Source organism: Pseudopodoces humilis, chromosome 1, assembly GCF_049639895.1.
Source record: "Pseudopodoces humilis isolate 2021_Gansu_Grassland_sample_001 chromosome 1, ASM4963989v1, whole genome shotgun sequence".
NCBI classification, from domain to species: domain Eukaryota; kingdom Metazoa; phylum Chordata; class Aves; order Passeriformes; family Paridae; genus Pseudopodoces; species Pseudopodoces humilis.
Genome location: NC_142200.1, coordinates 118,756,475 through 118,776,174, shown reverse-complemented (window position 1 = coordinate 118,776,174; position 19,700 = coordinate 118,756,475). Strand labels below are relative to the sequence as shown.

The window sequence follows — 19,700 nt, the reverse complement described above, 5'->3', positions numbered from 1 at the left end:
CAAGCAAGAGGTTTCAGCCAATGTCTCTGAAAGAGACTTGCTCACATCCTCAGATAACTAAGCACTTTCAATTTATTTCTAAAAATGTCTAGACAGAATGATGCATTAAAACTGCTCAAGTATAAGAGAAATAAAACAACTCAGGAAAATAAAAAGACATGTAGGTCAAACCACCCTGCTTCTTGCTATTTCAGAAGGTCCCACGTCACAGCAGGTTGAAACCAGTTCCTCCTGTCCAATCTCTGCTGCAGTAAGAACCCACAAAACAAAGGACTGGATGAAGCCATCAAACAGACCAAGCAAGGTTCTCACTACACAGTTTTTCATAAAAACAAGTAGACAAAGCTGCTTTCAAGCAGGAAGGGGTTTACTTTAGCCCCTTGATAGGGGCATCCTGTATTTTTAAGATGCTACTGACCCAATCCACCAGTCACCCTGCAAGAATGGATTCTTCTGACAATAACATTTCAGTGCATGCTTTGCCATGCAGTCTGCTCCAACACACTCATTCCTGAAGGGCCTTCTAGGGTCCCCTATTAACATGATGATTTTTAATGGCTTGTTTTGTAAAGGTCAAGTAGAAACTCTTTAGCAGCTACTTCTTAAAACAATAAATTTGCAACAACATTAAGTTTGCAAGCAAATATACTTTGAGCAAGAAAAGCAACTGCAACTTTCGCTTGCTGAGTTGCCTCTCATTCTTATGATGCATATCAGAACAAAACCATTTCATGCTGCACTGGTGGATGTATCTCATGTTACTTGAAATTGCACTTGGCGTGGACACTTCACAGATGACAGCTGTGTGTAGCTGAAAGGGACAACACAGTGACTTGCCTACAGTGAAACCTCCCAGACTTCTAGGACAGAGTGGTATTTGGCACACTTTTACTGCATTTGATGGTCTCTCCAGAAATACATCATGATCATCCTCAAAGAACTGGGTGACAACTAAGCCACATCTTTCCCATTTATGGTTAAATACTAATGATGTATTTATGCTCTTGACTACAAAGTTCAAGTGTGTTAAAATACAGAACTTGCATGCACATGCAGCTCTGGTGACCACAAGATACTGATGCCCTTTCTCAAGTCCAAAGGGACTTCTTTGGAAAGTACTTGCTGCCATTTCCTGAAAAAGAGTGTACAGAGGGGGGAAAAAAATAAAAAGGAAACATGACCTATGTACAAAAACAGAAAAGAAAAAAAAAAAAATACAAATCCTTTGCACATAGTGCTACTCTAACAGCTATACTATTTCCTGGAAGCATAGGTCTCAGGCTCCAGAAACACTCTGCTCTGCCAGAATCAGCACCAGAAGCATCTGAGTCATCTCATCTAAAGTTTTCCTACAGGTGCTCCCAACAATTACATAGTGAATAACACCAATGCACTAGAGACGAAGATTTACCCTCTATTATGTTACAGTGAAATAAAAACAAAAGTGGACCATCATCAGTTTTTATCAGAATGAAAAATGCTAGTTAGAAAATGTCATGTCATATTTTTCTGCATAATTTAATGCTACAGATCGGATACGAGGTGCAATGAGTGCTTTATGGGGAACTGGTTCTGCAAATTCCCACAGTATGACTTGATTTGGCTAATACTCTTGGTGTCTAACTTTCAACACTGAGCCAAAATATTTTGTGAAAAGTGATTACAAATATATATTTTACTAAAATAAATGCATAGAACAGATGGCAAGTAAACCTCAAACACAAATACAGTTTCTAGAGCCTAGGGTGCTTCTGCCAACTTTAGCACTATTTTTAGCATAAACTGAAAACAAGGTTCTTTTAACTAAACATTTTGGCAGTCACAGTATTGATTCAATTAATCTCAAAACAGAGAAATGGCCAAAAACTTTATTAAGTCAGAATTTTTGACAAAGTTCAGACTTTTATATCCTTAGTGGAATAACAGTCCTATAAAAAAAATTAATCCAATTTGTAAGCAAATTATCTTTGTTTTCAAGTTTCTTCCCAATTCTAAGATCTAGAACAGAATGTGACTACAGCTTTTTAGTTTTGCTTAAACTGCTTAGATAAAGTCAATTTCAAATTAAAAGAAAAAAAGATAGCAGTGTCTAAGACAAAGACATTTCTACAGAGCTCTTCAATTTAAGAATAAAATAGATACAATACAATTAGACGTTGTCTAATAACTAAAAAAAAATTTCATGAAAGACCAGTGGATTAGACATAAATATAACTATGTATTTTTTGTCATAAGAACAACATGGACTTTCTTTATCCATAAATTAACAACTCACTTAACTGCAAAAGTGTTAAATCAGGTAACACATCACATAGAAGAATTAAATATTTTCCAATACAATTAATTTTGTGTCTTTCACTTGCACATGTACCCACTTCTCCTGAAATGCTTCAATTTTTTTTTCAGTCTATATAGACACAAATGATACTTTCGTCAGCATATTTACTGACCTGACAGACAACATCAGAAGACTTCTTTCTAGGAGGATTCAAGGAAGTCCTCAAATTCATCAATCTGGTTGCAAAGAAATATGTATGCACTTTCTGAGAGAGATGTACATGGGTGATTATAGTTTAAAGGAGCCTGGTTCTACTTGCACACATGCTCTTCAATTATTTTTTCATCATTATTCTTTCAAACTTCCTTGCTTTATCCCTATGGATAGGCAGGATTCTGTATGCTATTGGCCAAAGCCCATAAAACAAGAGTTTACAAATAGCTTAGCTATTTGACCAGCTTGTCACTATGTGCAAAGTCAGTGGGATTTCAAAAATACTCAGTGATGAAAGAGAGTGGAGTGGAAAGTATGCCCACGACACATCCTTCTGGAGCAACTCACAAGCTGAAGGAGCCGCTGTTTAAGAGAGTGGAGTCAAGTATCACTATGTCCTACAGGAAATACGTGAATTTTGAAATTTTTAGTCCACTTCTTTCAGCCTCCAAAAATACTTCTGGATGCTTCTGAAAGGATGACAGGTCACAACTTGCAAGATTCTTGAAAACAGCTGATGTAGTGTAACTACTACATCATGATAACATACCATGACAGTATGTACCATTTTTCACCTTCCCTTTCAGCTAGAACAGAGATTATTTTATTTACATTTTAAAAATGAAGTGACTGCTACCACAAAACCAAGAATAGCAAATTTGGAGTTTAAATATACATGGTAGTTTTTATTCTTCCTAATATGTTTCAGTGTAGTTTCCACATTTCTACTCCCACCCCAACTTTTTTCCTGAACAATATTATCCTTTTTTCACCTTTATATATATAGAGATATTTCTTCTTTCTCTGGAGGGGGTAGTACTGACCATCACTGACTTCTGAGTTTTCAGTACTTTCCAAATTTTCCATTTCCAAACGTCTAGGTGGGCACAGAGGTACAAAAGAGGTACAAAATTGGGCACAAAAGTTGACCTCCCTCAGCTGCTGCCACTGCTTTGTTACACCAGGAGCTGGCCAAGAATCTGACTGCTTATCTCCATGTGAGCCCTTTGTTCTACACCTACAAAAGTCACACCTAATTTGTACAGTCCTAAAGAAAAAATGACACAACCAAATAAAGTTTAGCACACACTTCTCAAACTCTGGAAATTACACCAACCGTTCACATCACTGAATCATATTCCCTCAAATAATATGCAGGTAAGTGCAGGCTCTTATTTCCCATAATTTTCTTGCATTCCTGCATATAGAAAATGCACATTAATTTGGAGAAATGTATCCTTGCTTGCAGAAAATGGTATAACTTTCATTTTATTGAAAAATACTGAAAACTAAGGTGCCAGTGTTCACAAGCCCCAGCACTTATACATAGTTCTATGACCTGAACCAGAGATATATCATGAGAATTTTTTAAAAGGCAATATATTTTTCTTAAGGATCAAATGTACTCTAATAAAAAGAATAAGACTGAACATAATTTTCACAGAAATCACAGCAAGTTATGCAGTAACAATTACAGACTATACAAATCAAATCATCCATTTTGCTAGAGATAATGAAATCTCATTTTTGTTAATAATTTGTTGAACTGGAAAATAAATTCTGAATCAGATTACCAATGAAGAAAGTAAATAGACTAGAATTTTCTTGACCTTCAAATTACACAAAGCAGTAAATGCAAACTCTGCTTTTTGTATGCAACTCTCATGCTTATTACAGAGTCAGAGCCTCAGGAAGTTATTAAATCTTCAGAAACATGCTCTCTCAAAGTAAGATAGGTTTGCAATGAAACAACTACCCTGCCTAATTTCATGTTAGTAATTTTCTTAATAAAATAACATTTTACTCTCCCACACTCAGTTCTGTTGGACAGTGAAGAGGAAAACTACATTTTATCTTCTGTAACAGCGCTGAGGTGCAATATAAGAAAACAGCAAATTATCATAATACAATTTTTAAACAATCACATAGTTGGAGTTTACAGAATCTTGGCAATCTTGAACCTTTGGGAAGTTTCAAATTGCGCTGTCCCTTTCAGTTGAACTGTTATGGCTGCATAACTTGATTTAAACAGGCATAAGAAATGTATCAACATGTTGTGCCTTGTTACAACATTACTTGCCTAATATGACTTACATATTTTCTCTTTCTCAGGAGGCACACTGCAGCCTACACATTTGAACCTCCTTGTCCAGAAACAGACAGTTCTTCAACCAGTGCAAAAAGTGAAGCTTTGCATAGGTTTTTTTTGACCTCGCACTGTGACCCTCATACCAGCATCCACAGGCTATAGGTCACGACCTCAAGAATTAGCATCATGGAAATAAGAGCCCTTCCAGGTTTAGTTACAGAACAGAACACTGTAGCAACAAACCCTTCAGTCTTCTCTAAATTGAACTCTGCAGCTTTGTTTAAACTCCACTAGAAGACAATAGATAACCCACACTTCAGTTTTCATTACTCGCACACTAAATCATCTCCTCTCCAGCTAAAGGTCTGAGCTCCTGCTGCACTATGAAAACATTCATTCAGTGTGGATCGAAAGCCAATATCATATTGCCACGGGATGATCCTATTAAAAGGTTAAAGAAACATCACTATGGAATTGAAGACTTTTGCAACGTTAAGAGAAAAGGCTGAAATAAGTAATCCGTGCTAAAATTGTATCTCCTAAGCCAGCTACTTTTTCCTCCGGAAAAAATAAACCCACATCACACGGTCTTTTGAAAGGCTGCACTCCTGCTAATAAAGCTCCATTTATACTAAATTTATAACAAATAAGCTCCATAACGAGCTCCATTATCTATTAAATCCTGAGCTCCGTTTGCAGAGCAGTGTTTCCATCAGCAGCGGCCCCGGTGGATGGATGTGCTCGGGCAGCTCCAGTTCCCCGGCAGCCGCAGCAGGGGGCGCCAGGCCCCTCGGCCTCGGCACCCGGGAAACAGCGCGGAGGGAACGGCGGGGAAAGGGGCACCAGACTCACCTTTCTCCGGGAATTCTTGAGGATAACTGCAGAAAAAGAAGAAGAAACGTCATAAAGCAACTCTGCACACTTGCAAACCTACGGCACGAGGGCACGGCACTAGAATAACAACCAGTTTTCAAGAAGTTTTGTGAGCAAAACTCAGCGCTGCAAGTTTTCCTTGAAAATTCTGAAGTTTTTGTCTTTGACTTAAAGTATTACTCAGTTTCCCTTTTGCCTTTGCAGCTCAGAGAATCCCCAGGCGTTTCAAGGAAGACTTGAACAAAACCAAATCCAAACTGAGCAGCCTTTTCTAGGAACATACATCTGCTCAGATATCTTAAGGTATAAAAACACACAAAAGCATCTTTAATTCTACGAAATCTTCTAAATATTAACAAATTGCAAAACGTTTTGTGCGCAAGTAAAACCATGAAGCATATTTTGAAATAAACCAGCAGTTCAATAGGAAAAGAAAAAAAATTTTAAAAGTGTGTATAGCTGTGGTAAATTTGCAGAACTCCAAATGAAAAACTCCAAATAAAAATGTATTAATAATTAACCAGAAAGATAAAACTTAACACATGCCTAAATAAAAATTCCTTTTCAAATAAGGAGATCTCAACTTATATAATACCTAGAAAACGTAAAAAATTTATCATCCCAGAAGGAAAACATACTTTTATATAGTGCTTCTTTAGAGCTAAATCTTGGTACTTCAGAAACAAAAATAACCACAGGATGCAGTTTGATGATACAGACAAATTATCAGGACAGAGTTATGTAGAATGGCATTCAAGAAGCATTCATGGGCTATGAACTAACTGGCAAATGAAATGCTGCTGCCAAGATCATCTTTATGGACAATAAGCAGTAGTAATGGTATCAGGTTAGTCAATAAGGAGATGTAGGCAAGAAACGAGCAGAAGAGAAAGGAATGGTCTCGAGATAAGAAACTAAGAAATGCAAACAGAGATAAAAGGCCAGATCTAAGAAATGCAGTGTGGCAAGTGGCAGTAACAGACACAGCCCAACATGTGGGATGTTAAAATCAAAGAACACTACAATGTGCATATATTTTGTAGCCTGCATGAAAAGCCAAACACTGTTAACAGTGAGTAATACTACAGGAAATGAGGAAGGCATTAGAAATTAAAATAAGATGTGAAACCATGGGGTCACACAAGTGAATAGCAAGAGATTCAGTGTCAATGTGCCCATAAATGCAAGTTCCCTCCCTTTGATATTTCATTATCCAAAAAAACATAATTCAGTCAAGAAAAAAGTCAGTAGCACTATATCTGTAAATCACCTGTACAGTCACAGTCAATAAACCTGAATGGAAAGCACAGGAAATAAAATAAATAAATAAATAAAATCCTACTTTCTTAAAAGAGAGGATGGGGGAGAGCTAGTTCCCTAAGCATTTACAGCCTGAAAGAAAGAAACACAGAACTTCAAATACAAGATTCTGGGACACATGTCATGTCTCCCTCCAGTTAGCGCCCTCACCAGATGATTATGCAGTCCTTGAAATTATAAACAAGATGCCACAGGGCCAGAAGCATGCCATTTACTGGAATGCTTAGGAGATATCACACAGGACTGATCACTAGAAAAACACCATGAAAACAACAACAGCAAGTACCAGGCTATAAACTAGTTGATAAGAGTTGTAAGTAAATAGATTTGTTAAAGAAAATTCCATAGTGTAAATGAAAGTGGAGCAACATCTCTTTAGCTGAATTGCTAACTGAAATTAATACACCATAGAATTCTCTCAAATCATCCTTGATATTAAAACAAAAACACCCACAGCCCTCTGCTTTGTCTGTCATAGCAGTTTCCTTAAACAGAATTATGATCTATAAATAATTTCAGTTATGTTTCAGTTTTCTATTACAGAGCTAAATAACAGAATATGTAGTAAAGTCAGCATTGAATTATGCTGTCTTACACAAGCTGAGTATGGTGATAGGAAGCTCATGCATATCCTCAGTACATTGTAGCTCTCATGTTTTAATGAATCTTACCAAAGCAGAGGTGAAGGCAAGCTCTGTCCAACTAGCTTGCAATCAGGTTTCAAAATATTAAGCAATTCAAATGGAACAAATTGTTGTGATCCCATTTCTTACTAAATTGTAGCAGTTTTGAGAAGGAAAGACTTGAACCTATACAAATTTTTTGAAAAAATCAGGACCTACATAGATTTTTTTAATTGTTAATATGGTTAATGTTTATTAAAAGATTGCAAAAAACATACAGTTATCAGTAAGTGACTTTATAGCACATCAAAGCCATGAAGTTCACTTACCTTGCCTTAATATCCTTTATCTTCTTCAGAAGAATTTCCTTTCTTTCTTTTGCCTTCTTGGATAGATTTTCTCCTTTTAGTGTTTGGGAAACAAATGTTTCAACATCTAAATAAATAAGAAAAATAAATACAACTCAAAAAAAGACAAAATACTGTTGCAATGAGTTTGTCCTGATACTACCGTGAAAAAATTTAGAAAATTATTTTCAGCCCTACTCACAGCATAGTTAACAGGCATTTTAGATTCTAAATGGGATACATTTGTTTTCTATCTACTTATGCTTAGCACAGCAAATCCTGTGGTGACATTTGATTCTTGCTCACTTAATTATGCTATGTAAGTCCTAATAAATTGCAGTCCTATAACAATTACTTTCCATCACCTAAAGTAAAAGACAAAGCTAAAACATGGAAATAGCCTTTATGCATATATTACTGCCACGTTATTTCAGAAGTTCAAGTTCCAAAGATGGTTGTGTTAATTTATTATTTCAGCAGTAACATTTACCCAGATACTAATATAGCTCACTTACTGGTTACAGTATTTTCAAGTGCTCTCACAATGCCTCTGAAATCACTGATTGATTGACTAAAGATTCATATCCAAAGCAATCCTGAAAACAATTAGGTAGGCACAATAACCATATCAAAGGAGTCAAGCTCTACAGTGTACTTTAAATTACACCTGCACTTGTAGAATCCCAAACTAAGGCTCTAGCCTGCACTGTAAGTTTTAATTCTTACTCAGATGATACTTTTATATAGTCCAAAGCTTTACATAAAAGTTACCAGTTCTTTTAACACAGCAAATATCCATTTCATAAGATAAAAAATGGCAGTGTATAGAATTTGTGGGAGTGTAACTCCCCCAGTAGCATGTTTTCCTGATTAACAAAACAATGGCAAAAAAAGCAACACTAAGTTATAGTTACCAATCAACATACAATTACCCCAAAAAAGAAGAAATGTAACCAAAAAATCCTGCTTGTTAACATAAATGTCTCACCTGTTCAGATAACAATTGCTCATTGAATAAGATAAAGCATTTTTAGGTAACAAAACACCTTCTCACAGTGCCTGCCCACCCCCATAGACACACACAGAGACACATACATACACCTTGGCTCCCTCTGTATAGAGGCAAATGCATATGTATAGTACTATTTTAATCCTCTAACTTTTCCAATCAGATGACAAATTCCATTTTAATACACAAACATAAATAACAGCCAAATAAGTACACAACTAAGTGGAAAAGTTTATGTGAATATTTACTGCAGATTTCCTAAATGAAAAACTTAATTGCCTGCTTCTTTCTTTATAAAACAGAAACATATCATCCTTTGTATTACAGGCTGCAAGAAAACAAGTCAAAAGTCACCCTTTAAGAACACTAGCACAGCTATTACAAAAATGTTCTTTACAAATAATTCACTGGATTATTATTTAGATGTTTAATTACTGTCCTCACGGAGTGCAGCAAAAATATTCTTTTTTTTACAGTATTTTAGAGTTCTGAAGAATGATATTGATCCTCCTCTCTCCATAATACAAAGAATCTTCCCTATTACATCTTCCAAAGCAATCCTGAACAGAGGAGACCTTCACTGAGGTCAGTGGCATTCCTTCTTTAAAAGGACAGAAGGAAAGGCACTTAACATGTATTAATGAATCCTCCAGACATACCCCCAACAGCCTCTATGCTGTACACCAAGAATGCCTACAAGGATTTTTTCCAAAGCCATAGAAAAAGTACACATCTTCGTAAATTCCAATGATTGGAACTGCCAATCAAACTGGCAGATGAGAACCTACAGAACCCCAATGACATTGACAAACTACAAAACTAAGGTCAAAAAACTGATACTTTTACTATTCATAGCAAAAATCAAAGCAGTTCAAAACAAATCAACAGTTTTTCTCTCAATGGAACCTAACAAGATTTTCCGGTACAAAACAAGCTTTCACTTGGAGAGGGACAGCCTGATTAAATTTTTATTTTTCCATACTTTTAGATATTTATTTTAAAAATTAGATAGCAGCTTCAAAGTTCTACCTAGGCATAAATATGTAAAACTTTAGAGGAATTAGTCATGTTTATAAATCAAGAGCAATACTTGCACAGTAACCTTAGGAAATTAATTAATCACAAAACTTGGATTCAGAAGTCTTCATTTAAACTCAGTGGGCTTCTTTACTTCTTGGAAAAGCTCAACCCAGGTGAGAATTCTGCCATCTCAGATTCTGACTGTCAAAGCTTTATTCAAATACAAACATTGAAATGACACAATCAAAGAGTATGTGGGGAAGAGAAACCAAGTTGCTTATTATAAAGAAGAATTACCACTTCTGGTTTAAAATACACTGTGGATACAAAAATTTGAGGGCTAACTATATAGCTGACAGATTTAGTTGTTTTCCATAGAACCTTGGACTTCAAAAGCAGAAATAATAATTTTCAACCATGGAAGGACAGGGCAGAAGTAGATGCTCCATTTACTCTCAGTATAAGTAGAATTGGAGGAGAGAGGCAGAAAGGGAGCAAGCATATACAAGTTTGTCATTCCTAAATGCAGCAGTTACAGAAGACACCTCTGGGATGGCTTCCCTCTCACATGAGTATGTGAAAAAAGCTCTCCAAGCTTTGGTGTACCCACAGTCATTTTCATCATGGAACACTATTACTTCAATATGTCCAGCAATACCATATGGCTTGATTCATCACAACCCCAACATATGAAGACAGACCTGACATACACATGATGCTAAAGAAGCAGTTTACTTGAAAATTACATTTTACTGTATAATAGATTTTTCTTATCTACTCACAATTACACAGTATGTTATAGATCTTGTTCTAATCTACTGTTGTAAATCCATCCAGGATGTCCCAGATGCACAAGATGAGTAACATCCTAAGCTTCTCTGGACAAGAAGCCAGCAAGTCATCTAAGTTATGATCATCTCTTCCCTCCCTGTACTTCCACATTGTGGAGGAATATGGACTGCCTTAACATAACTAAATGTTCCTGTAATTTCTCTGACCTTCGCAAAGTGATTTACGTAGAAATTAGAACAGAACTTGGGAATTCAGTATGGTAGATCCAAGTTTCATACAGTAAACTTCGAAGAGAAGCAGCAAAATTTACCCATTTCTCACTACTATTCTAGTTCCTTACTTGTTCTCCCCTCTCCAGGATGATCAAGTCTCTCCTGTATTAGTTTAATGCTGCTCAGAAAACAAAACCACTGTGCACAACCATTTCAGTGCAGACCTGTTTCATTCTTCAGCAGCAGCTGATCCATCAAAAAACTTTAAAGGGAGTAAAAGATAAATTCCAAAAAGAAAACCTCTTTGAACAGACTTCTGGTCTAAAAGCACTTGAACTAATCAGTTACCCCAGAGCAAAAAAACCCAAATTCCCACACATACTAAATACATATTCTCATAAATTTTTCCTAACGAACAAAGCAGCTATTTAGCATCATACATTGCAACCATTTGACTGTTCCCACTGAAAACATGAAAATAGAAAAAGAAGTATTAAAAAAACCCACTAAAACAAATAAGCAAAACAAAGAAAAATACACAGTGGAAACCTACTTAGCACCTCTTTTCTTAAGCTTGTGTGTTAGATTGCTTGATAGGTTAAATACCCATACTTGTTGCTCTGTTAAAGCTCTTAAAGCTCTGTTACATTTGCTTGCTCCATACCCCAGAGAAATTATCTGCCTGCAGGAATGAACAAAAGCTACCGAACTGAAAGATCCAATTGATACAATTCACTCACAAATTGCTCTGCCAGTACAGGTTACAAACTAACTGAAAAGGAAAGTCACACCTCAGTCTAGCTCTGTCCACTTCAACTAGCTCATACAGTTCAAAACTTAAGTGCCAGTTGACAGAACATTAAAAAGCTAAAGCCATTTTAATTTCATTTTCATCTACAATCCTTTTACAAGGAGAAAAGCTAAGATTTATTTTGCATTTCATTGTTAAAACAGTTTATGGTTTTCTTTACTTCAATGATTATAAACAGACAACACTGCAAGATTTTAATTGTTTTAAAGTCTTTAGAACGATTTTCTTTAATGAAGGCTGAAACCACACAGATGGAATTTTTCAAGAACATTGTAAATTTCTAGCCCAAAGCAAGTGCTGTGTTAAAGAGTACTAAGCATAACAAATTGTAGCACATTTGTTGTTTACAGGATTTAATACTGTAAATGCAAGTCACACTTAATAAACAAACATACTTAAGACAGAACTACCTCAATTTTTTGTCAGGGTGGGCCAAGCAGATTCGCACAGAGGCACTCAAAGACTTTGCTGGGTCCTTCTTTCTCCCCTCCTCCAGCAGATAACCAAAATGCTACCGAATCACATTATCAAGAAGTAAATCAATCCATCACGGACACATCAACTGATGAGTTGACATCATTCAAATGACAAGAATCAGAAAGTGGCAATGAGATAGGCCTTTCCTCCACCTCAAGGACTGAGAGAGCCGGCAGCTGGCCAGAGAATTTGGGATGGCAGGCCAGAGGACTTTGGGAGATAGCTGCAAGCTAGGCACATTTATTACACACATACTGTCCAAAGGCAACCACTATTAAACAGACTACCATGTATCTTTCAGCTTCACACAGGCTGGCATAAGAAAGCAATTAATTAATTAGATTTCAAAGATCTCATGTGATTCATTAAAAGGGAACAAGCCTGAAGACAAACTATAAAGCAGTATCTGTCACTGTCTGTTCTCTAAAATAAAGAAATATTTGAGGATTTTGCTTTTGCTCTCCCCAGACTTCGCAGCTATGTTTTGAAGTCTCTCTCCGGAGTTTGCTAAATTGCCCTTTAAACATATATACACTTAATCAGAAACAGAACACATGATGCAAAATAAAAGTGACTGAACTTCAAGTTGTCTAAAAATACCACATTTATCCAGCCTAACAAGAAGGTGAGCATTCCTTTTAGCGCAAAGTCCTGGAAAGGACTGCCTTTAAAAACTTCTGTACCTCAAATCCCCAGAAGCAAGGTTATGTTGCTGTGTTGACACATACAAAGTAGGTATCACGAAAAATGTTGAGGCTCAACAGTTCTATTAGTGAATTTAAAAGCAGAAGTATACACAAACTGCTAAGACTCCTCAAATGAAGTAAATCAATAAGGAATCTCTTTTAAAAGATTAAAAAAGAAAAATTATAATCGAGGACTATATATACATAGCTATATATCTATCTCTAATCTCATTGGATGAGTGGTTGAGCATCCTCTCTACATTAAAGAGGTGAGAAAAGATGAAGCTGTAACATATTAAGCATATAATGAAAAAAACCACACCAGTACAAATCATGATCAAGTTACAAAGTGATTCCAAATGAACTATAATAAAAAATGTTAAGGATTAACCTAAAGATTTACACTGTATGCCACATTATGCTGTGTCTATTGTGGTTTGTTGACATATGATTATGAAAGAAACGTAAACCCAGTCAGATGTTAATTGAAAAAGACAAACTAAGTGAATAATGAGTATATAAAAAATAGCCTATGCCATTTTTATCACCCATATATGACACTTATTCCCAAATTTATGGCAGAGACAATTGAACTATGTTTCAAATCACTGGAGGTTATTTCTTACCAGGAATCCCTCTGTGCATTTTTTTTTCACCTCACTGTTTCTAATCTTATTCCATTACTATCGAAACACATACATACTACCAAGGCTGTAAATACATGTCTACTTAAAAGATGTCTACAATAATCACCCTAGTTTATCTTCTACGGATGGATTCTTCAGCAAGAACTGGCATTTGTTAAAGCCTTGGAAATATGGAAAAGACACTTCTAAAAAAAGTAAAGTTTTAAACAACAGTGTGCTTTCAAATTTGAATCAATCAATAAAGAGCCACACTGTACCCAGAAGGCTTTTCCTATGACAGGCATGTAAGGAGCAAGTCCAGAACAGCTGACACGGAAAATGAAAATGGACAGTTTGTTTTTTTGGGAATTGGGGTAAACATAACAAGTGTAGTCCAAAAATAAAAGGTAAGCAACTCATCCACTGGATCCAATGTCTTGTAGTTTTCTTGCCTTGCCCTTTTCTGCAAGCTATTTCCAAGACGCAACTAAAAAAGTAGGTAAACAGTATTAATCTGAAGGAAAAAATAGGAGGAATCACACAGAAAAAGGTGATTTGGACAATATAATTAAGCATTTAAACAAACTGAATAATATCTGGGTAGAAATTATCTTTAGGGCAAGAACATTGCTTTCTGTTTAGTTTTGGGGTTTTGCTTAATAGAACAAGGAAAATGGTATTAGGATGGGATATAAGGTTCCATATAAACTAGAGAAAATTTTATCCAATTTTCACAGCAAAAGTATTTGTAACTTTCAAAATACAAATACAAAAAATTCAAACAAGAAATACTGCCAAGTGTGAAAGGAAAACTGAAAAAAAGACAAAGCAATAGCACCCATTCTACAGTTACAGGTGTCATGAACAGGGGAAAAAATATAAATTATACATATATCTAATGATCATTGCACCATCAAAAGCTGTTAAAAAAATAAAGAAGTCTTACCTCCAACTAAACCTTTATTACTGAAAAAACTCAAAAATTTTTTTCCATTCAAGATGACTGAAGCAACTAGTCTGGTTTACATTACAGAGGAAATAATATGCCTTTGGGGGAAGAAGCAGCCTTCAAACTCCTCCTTGGCTATGAACAAGCCAAAACTCAGTAAGGAAGAATATATCTGAGCAGGCCTCCAACAATCCATGTAACCAGCAACAATTTGAAGGGACAAAAGAAGAGCAACATTCCACTTTGCCAAACACCCAAAATATCACATAAACACAACAAAGGATGCCTTTTCAAAAGAAGAAAAGGCAGAGCAGGGCTGGACTTCCTTCACTAAATTCCACTGTCTCAAGCATCATCTGTAAGTGCAGGGACATGGGCAGGGAATGAAGAAGTTTTCATACACTACCACACACCTCCAAGGTGTAAAGAAAGAGATAAAAGAGCAACAAACTTTCTCCTCCTACCAGAAGTTCAACTCATGACCAGAAGACCCTATTTCTGTCTCCAGTGTTTCCCTCCTACCACTTGAACTCAAGTCAAAGAAGACAGGATGGGATTGTGCAATCCCAATAATCCTCTGCAATAAGTCTATTGCCACAGTGACCTTTCCCCTTCAACTTTACAGAAACAGCTTCCTCCTGTTTCCTACTAATGCAGTTAGCCCTGAGCTCAAGCTGTGCTTCTGCCTGGAACATTTCAGCGCCACTGATATGCAACTATAATGACCCTGCCAGCATGTGTGACAGAATTTGTTTTTGTGTTAAAGATATAATATTGTTTAGGTTCAAAGTAAAGCACTCACAAGTCGGAAAATTTCCTGTGCAACTTTAATTCACTCCCTGGTGTGTTTATTCCCATTATCGCCATGTTTAACTACAGGAGCACTTAATATGTTGTCCAGTAGGACCCCTACTTGTTCAACATGGTGGGTGGATATACTCCAATCATCAATCAAGTAAGCAGGGATAAGGAAATCCATATGATCGCTCCTCCACATGCTGCAGAAGTTGGAAATCATACGCAAAACGGCCAAGAAAAGGAGGAAGAGCAGAAGAGCACAGTATTTATGAGATTTTGCACCTGTGAGGGCCTCTCTGCTACATGAACACCAGACTAAAACACAGTGTTTGTTGCTACCCATTAGCTGCATGTTCTCAACTGAACCTGATATGAAGAAGTGCCTGGCACTTGTAATGGCCACTAAACATAGACATCCAACTTATTATCTGGAGAAAGCAGCACAGCATGGAGGCAGGTGAATTTGAATTCTAATTCTGTTCCACTATTGATTATTTTTTGTGACCCCAATCACATCTTGTTTATTACACTAATTTTACCAATGGGAAAACAATATTCCCTCATCTCAAACAGGTGCTGGATCAATAACTGTGAGCCATTAAAATAATACATTAAGAAGCACCCTTGAAGGAGAGCATGCAGAAATTAATAACTATCTACGAACTGTGGTCTTTGTATTGTGCAACAGTTTCTTGATGAATAGTAAAGATATTACAGAGCTCCCTTCCCTTATCCATTACCACACATCTTCACTACAGAAATAGTTTGAGCAAAAAGAAGCAGCCTGCATAAAAGATTGTGAGATCCTACACCTACCAGCGAAAGAACTGCCCAGAGAGAGCCTGGATTACTCTAATTTCTAACTTTCATGCACTTGATTGATAACCTTAAAAAAGAAAGCTTAATACAAACTGTAAAAAGTAATGCCATGTTTTATTTTTCAAAAATAAGCAGATTATTTTATTTTAGCATTGTATAACCATACTGAAGGTAACAATTAAAATTTGCAAACTATTAGTTACTAGTAGTATTAATAAAAAAAAAAAATTAAAGATCATTCCATTGCCTTCTTAACTTCAGTTCCATAGAGAGCACAAAAAGAAACCAGAAAAGCTAGAGCTATACATACTGTACAAACATTAGATACCTATATATAACTTAGGCTGCTGTTCATAATGACTCTGAAAGTACAACCCTTTTGAGGAAAAATAGATGTTCTTGGTTTCACTTCAAAACACAAACTTTAATGTCTCTTTCCATGGAAGACTGAATAAAGATGGGGGGAAAGAACAAGTTGTGTAAATGAGGTACCATGACTGAGAAAGAAATGCCAATCTCAAATTATCCCATCTGCATCACAGCCTTCCCTTAAAAAAAAAAAATTAAAGCACTTAAAACATTAAAAAGTTTCAAGATGAGCTTCACTCAGTAAAACTAGCACCAAAACAAACATATATGCTCTGCATCTAACCATGAGTTCCAGAATTCAGTATTGCCACAGAAAATACCAAGATTTAGAAAGGCTCTCTAAGGGTAATATTTATTTTTTTCTAAATTATTAAGAATCTATTACATCATATGAAATGATGGGAAGCTTTCCTTTTTTTCTTTTTTTTTTCTGGTGGCCTTCCATGCAAATTTTAACTACAGATGGTATGATATGCAAGTAACATACTTAGAAACTGCAGTTAGAAAACTCTTCAGACAGTTGGCAGATGATGAAATGTGCTGAGAGCAATATGTTTCAAGCATCAGCTCTTACAATCAAAGAGTTAAAAAAAAGAATAGTCTGTGAAGGTGATGAGCTGCACTAGACTCTAGCAGGTGCCCAGCCATGTAATTGAGTGCTTGGCCTCAGAAGGAAGATTTCAAAAAGCACGGGTAGTTTGAATGGCAAAGTCAGAACTACACAAGTTCCTGTAGAAGAAACAGAAGTTCTCAAAAGAGTCCCACTGAAATTAAAATGGTTTCACGATAGCAAACTTTTCAATAAAGATACCAGAAAAGCCAACCATTAAGTATACCATTTATTTTAATCAACAACAACCCAAAAAAACTTAAATACGAATTCTTGAAGGTAAGAGATAGCCAGCCGTATTCGGAATTCCGTACTAACACTATAACCTTTCACGGTGAGAAATCATTCCGTTCCTACGCTCCAATGCATCCTGAGAGCGTGGACAGTCACGGTCAGAGGTGTGTGACCGATATGACAACACCCCAGCAACTCAGCAACCCTTTCGTCCGCTCCTCAGCTGCTCAGCGGGGAAGTTCATTACTTTTTTTTCGGCTAATGCGGGCAGTCGGCCCTGCCGGCACACTCCGAGGGCAGACTTCCCCCGGATGTCTCGGCGGTCACCCGGCGGTCACACGCCCCGCACGCGTGTCCGCGGGAGCCCCCGAACACCTCACCCCGGCTGGGCGCCCGCAGCCCCCGAACGCGGCCGGCCGGGGAGAGGTGTCGGCTCCCGGGCGCGTTCGGAGGCTGCGGGCGCCCAGCCGGGAGGGGGAACTGGCTCGCTCCTTCCTCCCTGCGGGGAAGCGAGCCGGAGCACTGCGGCTCCCACGGACGGGCACGGGGGGAGGAAGTAGCCGGGGAGAAGGAACTGGGGGGATGGGAGGGACAGAATCACCGAACTCGTGCAATGGAAGCGATCGCCCAGCGCCGGCCGAGGTGCGCTCCGCCGGGGCCGCGGCTCCAGGAGCTGCTCCCCCGCACGCCCCGGCTCCCCAGGCCCGTCACACCCCCACCGGCCCGCCCCCCTCCGCCTTCCCTCCGCCCGCCCCCCGGGAAGGAAGCCCTCCCTCCTGCCCTCACCTGCCAAGAGGCTGCGGATGTCCTCGGGGACGCCGGGAGCGTCGGACATGGTGCGGGTGGCGGGGGCGGCCGGGGACACCCGGCGGGCGGAGCTCGACGGCCCGGACCGGTCCTGCCCCGGCCCCGGCGGGGAGGAAGCGAAGGCCACGCCCCTCGGGCGCAGCGGCACGGCCGCGAGCTGCGGGGGCGGAGCTTATTGTCACCGGGGCGTGGTTTCCCACGAAGGCGTGGTTTCTGTGCGTGGGGGCGTGGTTTCGCTTCACTGGGTGGGGCTTCACGCTGAGGGGGTGGGGCTTCACGCCAGCTCGCTCCGCCCACGCCTCAGCACCGCGCATGCGCTTCATCTCCTCTTCCCCCCCCCATGTTTATAGCCTGCCGTCAGGGCGCCGCTGCCCACGTGACCGCTGCCGGCGGCCATCCTGCGTGAGGGCACCGCGTGGGTCCGCCCCCGCGCCAGAACCAAACGTGGCGCTCAGCGCTAACTCCCTCTGCGCCTTCCGTCCCGAAGGGCAGGAAAAGTTGGCTATTGGATAAGAGTGCCCCGAGGCCTCTATTTGATTGATCCATTGGTTGTCCCGCCCACTAAGCCAGGGGCTGGCGTCCCCTCCTCCTCCCAATCGGGAGAAGGGCTGGGTCAGTGGATGTGGAAACTGGTACTTTGGGGATTTCTTTTCTTCCAGACACGTTTCCATCTTTCTTTCAGAGCGCGGTGTCCACCTTGTCCCTCTCGGCTTTCTGACATTACCAGTATCAGGATTTAGCATGGCAGACTATAGCCCAACCTCGTTGCCTGTGCCAAATATCTCAATGGTTGCAGCTGGCAAAATCAAGCCATGGAACTTGAGGAAATCATTGAGGCAGTGCGAGGAGGCCCGTTCGTATTGGTGTCTGTTAGCACAGGTGTGTGGGCAGCGGCAAAAAGAGATGCTAAGCAACACAGCTGTGATGCTAGAAGGGCCAGCTTTGCTGGAGTTTTGCTTATGGGGCAGCTTTTGTATGTTTTTCCCACAAATCCCTCGTACGTATTTGGAGCACATTGGTGATGTAATGTATTTAGTGTAGAAATAGTCAAAGTAAACTCTTAGCATGTGTTTCTGTGCCCTGGATGGTTTTGGCTGTATCTGTGTTATTGCTGCAGAAAGTGTTTGTGTTAGAACTGTGGCTATGTTAGCACATCATACCAGTTAGGAAAAACACCAAGTAAAAGAAGTTCAATTTATGAAATTTAATCTTTATACCAGTGTAATTATATTAATTCTTGTGGCACAACTGGCAGTATGGCTGTATCAGTCAGGTATTAAACAGCTTCCTACTGCTTGGTGTAGCTGTGCCTGCTGAAGTCTGCAGTGTAGACGTGGTGTAAGATTATATTGTTCTCCTGACCTCTCACATCTCTTTTAATCACATGGAGCAACTAATTTCAAACACATCTGTGCTTTCAAAGCATTGCAGCTTTATTACCTGACTTTATGGCCAGCCTGGCTGAAATTCAAGCAATGAACTAACTGACCTGTATAATGTTGTGTAATGGTTTTTATGTTGGTTATCTAATTTCAATTCAACTATAATAAACATGCACAGGCATCTGGGTGCATATGTGTATAAATAGATCATGCCTCTTTATTTGTATAAATACCTACTAGTCATCTGGTACAAGAATATGTTTGATTAATTTTTCTGTAGTTGGCAAGGAAGGCTCTTTGGGCTTATGTTAAATTACACATTTCAGATGTGCAGTCTTGGGAAGCTGCCATAAGGA

General features: G+C 38.6%; 1 protein-coding gene across 1 annotated transcript in view; it reads right to left on the bottom strand.

Moving 5' to 3' along the window:
• Positions 1 to 18,285, bottom strand: part of SKAP2 (src kinase associated phosphoprotein 2) — a 118,859-nt gene extending 100,574 nt beyond the window's left edge. Inside the window, exons 1-4 of the mRNA XM_014248799.2 lie at positions 18,163 to 18,285; positions 17,942 to 18,119; positions 7,726 to 7,831; positions 5,433 to 5,458 (exon numbers count right to left, since the gene is read on the bottom strand). Of these exons, the coding sequence (XP_014104274.2) occupies positions 5,433 to 5,458; positions 7,726 to 7,831; positions 17,942 to 18,119; positions 18,163 to 18,285 (433 nt within the window). The remainder of the gene's footprint in view (positions 1 to 5,432; positions 5,459 to 7,725; positions 7,832 to 17,941; positions 18,120 to 18,162) is intronic.
• Between the last annotated feature and the right edge of the window lie 1,415 nt (positions 18,286 to 19,700).